General features: G+C 37.8%; 1 protein-coding gene across 4 annotated transcripts in view; it reads right to left on the bottom strand.

The window, feature by feature from the left end:
• ATP6V0A1 (ATPase H+ transporting V0 subunit a1) overlaps positions 1-9,447 on the bottom strand; it is a 33,678-nt gene that overhangs the window by 23,804 nt on the left and 427 nt on the right. For 2 of the 4 annotated variants that reach the window (XM_026071212.1, XM_026071215.1), the window contains exons 3-8: positions 9,215-9,293; positions 8,786-8,883; positions 8,101-8,229; positions 3,032-3,135; positions 2,015-2,141; positions 625-707 (exon numbers count right to left, since the gene is read on the bottom strand). In XM_026071212.1, the coding sequence (XP_025926997.1) occupies positions 625-707; positions 2,015-2,141; positions 3,032-3,135; positions 8,101-8,229; positions 8,786-8,883; positions 9,215-9,293 (620 nt within the window). The remainder of the gene's footprint in view (positions 1-624; positions 708-2,014; positions 2,142-3,031; positions 3,136-8,100; positions 8,230-8,785; positions 8,884-9,214; positions 9,294-9,447) is intronic. The other 2 variants (XM_026071213.1, XM_026071214.1) reach the window with 2 other exon arrangements.

Below are 9,447 nucleotides of genomic sequence, written 5' to 3' on the forward strand. Positions count from 1 at the left end.
GAATGACTGTCAAACACAGTTTCTGTCTTTAAATCAAATGGGCACAGAAAAGTTTGCTTAAGGCCAAAACAGTAGCTGAATGCTTCTTAAAAAAACAGAGTCAAACCCCTGATGTTAAACCATTCATTCTTAAGAAAATGGAAGTGGAAGAAAATCCTCTCTCCCCTGCACTGTCAGACTCTCAGTGGCACTGTTGTGAAGTTGATTAGCTATCCCAATTCAGGGTGTTGCTATCATGCCAATGCAGCTGCTGTTTGAAGTAATCAGCTGTTGATCTCCCCTGTGAGAATACTGTTGACATTTCTGATAAAAGGTTTGTCTGAGAGTCAGTTTCAACACTTGAACTCAATTRCTTTTAGGCATTCTATAACAAAGCAATCATCTACTTTGAGCATTACAGGCTTGGGGAGCAGCTAATTTGGCTCCAAAACATGTTTCAGTTACTTATGGTATGTTTTATTTGCTGTCAAAATATCTACTCCTAATGTCATTGTGAAATAAAGAGGTAAAAAACATGGATATCAAGTCATTTCATTACGCATTTCAAATATTTGAGAGTGCTCTTTCATGGTTACTGTGCATAGCAAGATGTCCAGCTGTAAGACATTAAAGTAACTTTCATACCCTTCACAGATCTTCTTGACTCTGTTTTTCAATTGGTCACCTTGGAAAAAGATGATAAACACAGACTTGTGCACATAATCCCCCTAGAATAGAAGAAAGAACCTTGTAATAGCTCAGCTATTTAAAAAAATTAGCATTATAGCAAATTACAACAGAGATCTGTTTTCCCTTTCTCTGAATCTGTCCATATAGAAGTCATATCTGCACAATGAGTCAAGAATGGACTTTGAACCACTCACAAGGAACATAATGCTTTTAGCCTCAGTATTGAAGATGCCTATTTCACTTGTGTTTACCGAAGCAAATGTTCTAGAATATCTATTATCTATTCTATGTAACACAATAAACAGGAAAATCCAAGAAAATGCTAAGTCTCCAAAACAGTAAAGATGCAACAAAATGTGTATCATCACTTACTGCAGTCAGCTCACCTACATAATCAAGCAAGAAGCTAAAGAGCAAATGAAAATAAGATGAAGTGGAGTTTAACAACTTTGATTCTCCAGGGAAGCCAATGGCACATTCTTTGTACAGCTGTTTTCATGTTGGTAGCTAGCTCCCCTTTCCTGTATTTGTTAACAAGTTATTGTTCTACCTTACTTAGGAAACCTTAGCATAATGTTTCAAGAATAATTACATTAGGTGYAACCTCAATTTAAGGAAGCGTTGCACAATAAGAACAAAGTCTCTCCCTAGCAGACAGATAATTTAACAAGTCAACTACCAGCAGTTGGTGGAACAAGAGAACAAGTCAGCCTTATACAAGAAACAAAGAAGGAGTTGTTGAACTTTTACTCTTCCATCTTTGTTCCAGTGCAGCCTATGGCCTTTCTTTTTATCCATTTAAAACAAGAGCAATAGTTCCCAAAATGCAGGCGCTGTCTGCTGATTTGAGGCAACAGTAAAGAGGAAACAGAATGCAAAAACAGTATTTACCATTTAYACCAGTAATGAATCCAAAAAAATCTCATATGGATGTTTAAATTAATGGTTAGTAAATTAAGAAAAAGAAGAGGTCCAAGTTCAGAGTAAATGAACTACAGATGTTACATACCACTAATGTTCAAAAGAACCTGTCTTACAAGGATGTTTGCTACTCACTCAGAACTGCACACAGGAGTGGCACTTTATGTTTGTGCCTGAGAAACAACTATGTCATGCTGCAGTCCAAATTCAGAGTTGTTTAACCCTTTCAACAGCAGTCATCACCTACCCTGCTATTTTTTGTTTTAATAAAACTGAAAACCATTTGTCATTAAAGCCTCAGACGCTGCAAATGGGTACTGTGAAGAGTAATACAAATGTTTGCCTGCATGGAGCCCATTGAAGACCTACAAGCAAGACCTTTTACTCATGTGAGACTTTTGCCTTGAACAATAGTTCCTTTTACCGTTACAGGATCCTCCAGGGGGTTTTCAATTTCTGCTTGACGCAGGAATACATTGCCTCGGCACACTCGCCACAGCATGCGCTCAAACATAGGGATTCGCTCACGGTTGATCACGCCAGCCACAAACCTGTTAAGGGAACAGTATAAATGTAAGCTCTGCGATGAAAAGCATACACAGGCTAGTACCCAAAACACTGACACCTACTGGAGCTTAGCATCAATCTGAAAGCTACAAAAATCTTGTTTTTAAATTAGTTCTTTAAGCAAAATGGAAAGTCTTATAAAAGGACAGAGATAAAAGCACAACAGAAACAACTGTACTATACCAAAAGCTATGACTGCTTAACAGAATGAAACTGATTAACACCACATACATATATATACTTTGTAAATATATATACAAATATATAAATATAATTAAAAAAATTCACCTATCAAAGGAGAAGCAAATATATTTAGACACACAATTTCTGTGCCTGCTACAGTTCATTTCAAAGGGTCCCTAGCAAGTTACATGCCAAGGATTATCACAGACAAGGCTGCCATAGACTACCACGTTCTAGGCATGGGCTTCAAGAGGACCTCACTCTTTCAAATCCCTGTGTCCAGATAAAGAATTTCAGACATACAAAGACAGCCTGGAAGTAGCTAATAAGGAGGATATAGAACTACACAGATTATTTCAGAGTATTATGTATCCAGAATAGTTACTGGATTCAAATAAAGCTGTGATTGCTCAGATTGTCTGAAAAAGCACTAGGGAGGGTTTACAAGGAATAGGCTAGTACAACTTTTTGTGCAGTGAGAAATGTCTGAAGCACAAACGGAAACTGGAAATTTAATGCATGTAGGATAAGAATGGAGACCAACAGCCAGTGTTAGACCAGCGCTCATCTGCTAGAACTGCCAGCCTGGGAAGTTCTGCAACAGTTGTGCTCCAAACAGCATGGACTCCACAGGCTGAACATTAGGCAGCAGCCCAGACAAGTGCAAGACAGAAGTCTAAGTTGTCATTACCCAAGTCGTAGTGGGGCACCTCTTCCCATCTCGCTTGGTTCCAAGAGTGAAGAGGATTCCTCCAACAGGTCTGGATCCGCCATCTGCTGATGATGCAATTCAGCCTGAATTCACAAATCAATTAATATCTAATGAAACTAGTTAGTGGCATGCAGGGAACGAGGAACCAGGAGACAGTTGGGAAACAAAACAAAACAAAACAAAAAAAAGAAAAGAAAAGAAAAGAAAGAGAACACAGAATAGTGSCAAGAGAAATTAGATGACAGAACAGAGAGCAAGAATCACACAAGGAAGGAAAAAAACAAGAGGAAAAGTGGAATGGCTCAGCAAGCTTCCACAAAAGAAAGGTCTGATGACTGCTGCAACAGAACATGTGGGTGGTAGGGTATATAAGTCTGAAGAAAGGCAGAATTCCAAAAAATTTATCAAGTTTTAAATACAAGTCATGTTCCTAAGAACCTTTTTTTTTTTTTTTAAATGATACAAAGCAGATTGACAAACCTTACTCTCATTAGTCCCTGGAAAAATAAATAAATAAATGAAGGGACAYGCAGATTCTCTCTTCCACTGTTTGTTCATTTTTCTGCATACTAGATGCAACAGGCATTTCTAAGGGGTGCTTGGATATTATATTGGCATGTGAAATAGTTCAGTAATCTGTTCTACACAGATATGAAGGATGCCGCTCAGGTAAGTCTTCCATAGACAGCTTAGCTGACCTTACAGCAATATGCAACCTCACAAGGTTGTAACCTCACAACCAGTTACACAAGACCTGCATACCCTGCATATGCCACCCTTCTGCCCCTCTTTGAAGCAAAGGCAATGCCTCATTCATTTCAGAAACAGGTGATGCTAGCTTGATTGACTCAACTTTGTATCTACACTGATGTGGCAAGTAGTTAGAGTCAATAACAAAACCTGAAAGTACTGGATGGCAATTGTCTTCCCTGGCAGTCAAAAGTTCTCCCTCCAGGGAAAACACACAATACTTACAACTTAAGAACATTCTTTCTAATTGAATCCATTAATTTTTCCAGATATTTAGCCATATTCACTTTACATGTTATTGCCAGACACATAAGATATATTGCTTATGGCAATCTGGTGACTTTTTTTTTTTTTTTTTTTGACCCCAGGCATTAAAATAGGAAGTAGCTTATCTGTCATTCCTTGCAACTAACTTACAGGCTAAAATTGTCGAATTCTTGGGAACATAGCTTGTAAGCGTCAGCAACTGAAGTCAGGAAGGATGTTCATACCACATCCCCTTGTGTGCTGTGCTCATACTTCATTTAGAAGCCTTTTCCACAGTTACTTCTACCTCTGCAGCTTATATAATGAAATGAGGAAAATTAAAGAGTTCCTTAGCACAAACAGAGGACCAAATTCTACCCTCTGAGGTACACAGGAGGTCTCCCCCACAGTGGCTGGTACACCTGAAGGTAGAGTTTGACCCTAGAACATGTAAACTGTACACACACATGCATCTCAGTCTTGCAAAAGTATATGGCAAGTTTAACAACTCAGCCATAGTTTCTTTATTCGCACAATAATTGCCTAATAATTTTAGCAAAAAAGTCTCTAAAACATTTTACTTGCATGTCAAAGGGAAGTATTTACCACAGGCAAGGAGAGTTTTTGCAAGGCTGACATCAAATGCAGCTCAATTGCTTGTCCACACACAACTAATTTAGCTTACAGATGTTACAAAAGTAATGGATCTCTAATTTACTTTAGAAAACCAACATGGAGAAGTTCTGATACTTTCAATTTTTAGTCAGCTTGTTACAATATTCAATAAACTGAAGAAAAATTTTGTTTCATAAAGAACACAACCAAAATAAGCAAGTTTCCTACCTCAAAACAAAACATACAGATCAAACAGTCTAGTGATTATTTGATATCAAGATTTCAGGACATTGAAAGACAATGAGAAAAAGGTAATATTTTAAGAGGCTTGTGTTGTATTTATCAGTAGTCAAGACACTCTCTGTGATAGTTTTTTGCRAGGTGTGCATTAGACTAGTTGAAGCTCACCTTGTTTTCACCAGATTTTAACATATAAAACATAAAACCAAAAGGATGCCACATGTGAAAAGTTGTGCTCTGCCTCAATTGAGAAAGTAATTCTTATAAATGTTTAATATTATTCCTGACCCTTTTGGGGCTGTGTGTCCTTTATTCAGGACACTGTATAAAACAAAGAAAAGTCCTGCAAGAGGGGTTGGAATTACAAAATAAAACAGTTTAAAAAAAAAAAAAAAATCAGACTAGTTTTACAAAATATGCACTTACGTATACAAGAATTTATTCCATAATAAGAAACTACGTTCTTTAAATTCATCTCTAAACTCCTTTGATTTGGTGATGGTGCCCTTTTTAGAAGGGGAACAGGATAGCAACACTGGTTCTGGAAGGATCAATTACATCAGTATTATGAGATTTATCAGAAATAAACAATTGAGAGACTATGAGGAAATGAAAGAGCTATCCAGCTACAATGCAGGTAGACAAGAGTCTGCTCAATCTAGAAATTTACTTTGAATAAGAATTTTCACTAGCGATGAGTGAAATATAAAGTTATTGCAAAGGTTTTTACCGCATCAGGATTGTTTGGGACTGGAAAAAAGCAAGCATATTCAGGCAACACTAAAGAGATTATTAAATATTTTTAAATTGCTTATTGTTCATGCAAATCAGTACCTTTAATTTCAAGGCCCCCAAATACCTGTCATTTTCCCTACCCTTACTTAGCCAGAAAACCAAATACTACACAGCAGGAAGGCAGTAGTTCTGCTCTACAACAGTTCTGGATTGCTGCACACAATGCATACAATTCAAGCCCCTTCCAGTTCATAGAAACAAAACAAATTCCATTTTCACAAGAACTAAAAGGGATYTGTTTCACCATCTAATTTATTAATCCAGAGCCCAGAAGGAAATGACAGATGCAAAACAAACAGAAAAAAGCAGATGGTGAGAAGAGTTAAGAGGAAAGAGAGACAAGGGACTGCATGCCATTAACCATTACTTTTCCAGTCTTCTTTTACGCTCACAGTCTAGGATGCTTATGGCAAAACTTTCAGAGAAATCTCTCCAGCTCATACTGCTCTTCATAAGCAAAGACAAGAAGACTGAGAAAAGGATCATAATCATCAACCTGGTATATTGAAACAAGAAATGGCTACTTTGACTAGAATGGTTATAAAAAGAACATGTGAAAAAAATTCCACCATTCCCCCTCCCTCACTGCACAAACTCCTGCAAGCATAGCAAATGCCACGCACAAAGTAGTTTGAGTAGTAAGCCATTTCTTGTGCAATTTATTACTATGAACAGCACAATCTTAATTACAGGTTATTAAAGTCTTCAAGTGTTGAAAGTACTGCGCAAATGACAGCATGAAGAAATGAAGCATACAATACTTGGGGACAATAGCTAGACTGCATAAGGCTCAGAAGTCCTGGACTAGTCAGGATCTCTTACGTAGAGCTGTTTACAGTGTGAAGTAAAGCAGTTTTACAGTTTTAATGTTTTTGTTGAATTTCACACATCAGGAGTTCAGTTTGCTTTTACATACTGCAGTATGGTTTATAATTTTGGAAAGATTTTGGTTTACAATTAGAGAAAAGAGTTATCAGACAAGAGCAGTAGCATATATAAATTTTCTCTGGCCAGAATGGTAAACTCATTGAAGTCTTACATGAGTACCTCTTACATGGGTGAATTGATGTAATTGTTTCAGAAGAAAATGGATTTTGACCTTTAAATTTAGTATGTTAATACTGTATTTGAAGAAAAGCAGCAGCTAGCTCTCACCAGAAAGGACAGTAACTAAAAAAAAGCAGATAAAACCAAGTGCAGCTAGTGCTATTCAATGTTCAGTTAGAACAGACAGGCAGTGGCACCTTAAATGCAGCTAAGCAATAGATTATCAGGTTATTGCTGTTTGTTCAGAGAGACTCAGCAACTTGTAAGTGGACATTCAACACTTGAAGATAAGTTATTTGTAATGAAACCAACCCCATTACCGATCACACTAGCAATATCTATGCTAGCAGCAACTAAGACTCATGTTGGCACGGGAGCAATCTCAGTGCCTCAACAGGCAGCAGCATCTTGTGCCAAAAAAGGACTGTTAGATAAACAGTCTGAAGCTTGCAGGAGCCCTGTTCTACTTGATTAAAGCCTTTGTAAATACCAGAAGCCAAATCCATTAAGAACTCTTTGATCAAATCCTTGGATTGGAGTGAATTGGTCATGTACTGGGCAAAAATATGTCCTTCCCCTTCTAAAAAACATGCAGTGAAGTTTTCTCAAAGAGCTTATAGAGTTTGAAATTCTTAAGCTTTAAGATGAAGGATTAAGTTTCTTCTCCCATCCAGGCTCTATGCCACTGTATCATGAATGGCATCAGAGAAGCTGTTCTCAGATTGAGGGAAAAAAAAAAAAAAAATCACAATGCTCCTGCCTTTTACTGGCCTGTTTGAGATTGGATAAAATGTTGGAAGATTTTGAATGGCAAACTTGCTCCAGAACTTACCTCTGAGAACTTCAAGGTTGATCAAAGGCTCAGTAAAATTAAAGAAGTCCATTAACTTCAATGATGTTTGTATTATGACTATAATGAGTAACCCCCATATAACAGTTCAAAGACTGAGGAGAAATTGTTTGATTGTATCACCTGTGTGTAAGTGAGGTATGACTGTTTATGCGCATACATACCAGAGAAACCCTTATCCATTGAAGAAAGGGCCCACTGTAGCACCAAATTTTTGGTCTGTTGACATGCTTTAAGAACTACTAGTGCATTAATTATTTTGCATAGTTTTCAGACAAACTACTGATTAACTGGAAAAAAAAAAAAAGAAGTCATAAGAAGTAAATCATGGGTAGCTATGTGTACTGCATGAAAATGGAAAATTGTTTAAGAAGCTTTCTTAAATAAAGTACAAAAATGACCCTGCAATTCAAAATGGCAACTAAAAATACATTTGAGAATAAAAATGGCAACTTGTGGGAGAAGAACCGGCTGCCTAAGTGCTAATCTGCCCCGGTATTCTGACCTCATCAAAGAATTGCTGAGTTTTGCGCAGTATAAATTTTAACTCTGTCAGTTCCAAGAAGTTTCTCTTCAGAGCTTCCTGGTTTGTGTTGATTTCTTTAAGCTCATTTTCAATTTTCTCAAAGTTTGCCTGCAAGATGGGAAAAGGAGAAGGGGGGGGGGGAAGACCAATTTAAAGAAATTCTGTAAGTAAGTGCTATTAAATCTATTAGAACAATATAGTAGGCAAGATGCTTCATAATCACGTGCAGTTTGTGCAATTATGGATGCTATCTTTAGTCTGCTGTGGCACACACATCTCAGTTTGTGTCATTATCCTCAGGCAGCTTTAAGCGTTAGCTCAGCTAATCTTACATAGATAGCATTTATATAGAGTGTTCTTCAAAATCATTAAAATCCTGAATCAACTATAACATAGACCCACCGTAAATCATGCTGCTCCAACAATTTGAGGGAAACTTCACCCATTTAAGTGAGTCAAAGTTCAGGCTTTCACTTCTAAAAGTATTTGGACAAATGATCAGGTAAAACTTAATGCTTACGTAAATTAGAGCAGCTAGCATTTTGAGTGACAGCTGGGGACTATAACTGATGCATCTTTACCACTAAATGCTACAGTTATTTATTAATTTCCCCTGTTTTCATCTAGAATCAAATACTATTTGAGTCTTAACACACATAATTACCTCCAAGTCAATCATGTCACGGGGAAAAGGTACCTCCGGGTTTTCACCAGTGTCCATGATGGGAATATTTGCCTTTTTAATCTCCTTCTCAACAAACCCTGGAGAGATAACACAGTTATTCTTAATGCTAGCCAAAGATACTTCAATAGCAATTATCTCCATCTTAACCTCCATCTAGCCTGATCAGAAGCTGTGAATTCTTTCACCTTCAATTCCAAGGCAGTCTTACTGGGTTAAAAATTATCTTTCAACCAGGAAATGAATCCTTGGAGGGAGTCTGACTGACACAAGGTAGAAAGGTAATCTTCACTTCTCCAGCCAGCACTTTGCTTTTTAACACTGGGTCACACCAGTAACACACAGATTTAGCCTGCACTAATTTCTTCTGTAAAAGCTATGGACTTAGAAGCATATCAGAGAGCGACATACTCAGCTTTCGGTCCATTTCTTCACATCTCCTGACTTCATTAACAAATTTACGTTGGAACACGTTCACATCCGGGTTCAACTGCAAAGAGAAACAAATCTCCTCAGCAATGTCCAAGCGCAAAGGGCCGTCAGGAGCTGCCCTGGCTCCACGGGGCACCGGCTGCCCTGGAGGAGAACGAGCAGGCGCCGCTGGGGCCCTTCAGCTTTTCACTGACGGCCCAGCCACGGTGATG

The sequence above is a fragment of the Apteryx rowi genome, unplaced genomic scaffold (genome assembly GCF_003343035.1).
Source record: "Apteryx rowi isolate R43461 unplaced genomic scaffold, aptRow1 scaffold_323, whole genome shotgun sequence".
NCBI lineage: Eukaryota > Metazoa > Chordata > Aves > Apterygiformes > Apterygidae > Apteryx > Apteryx rowi.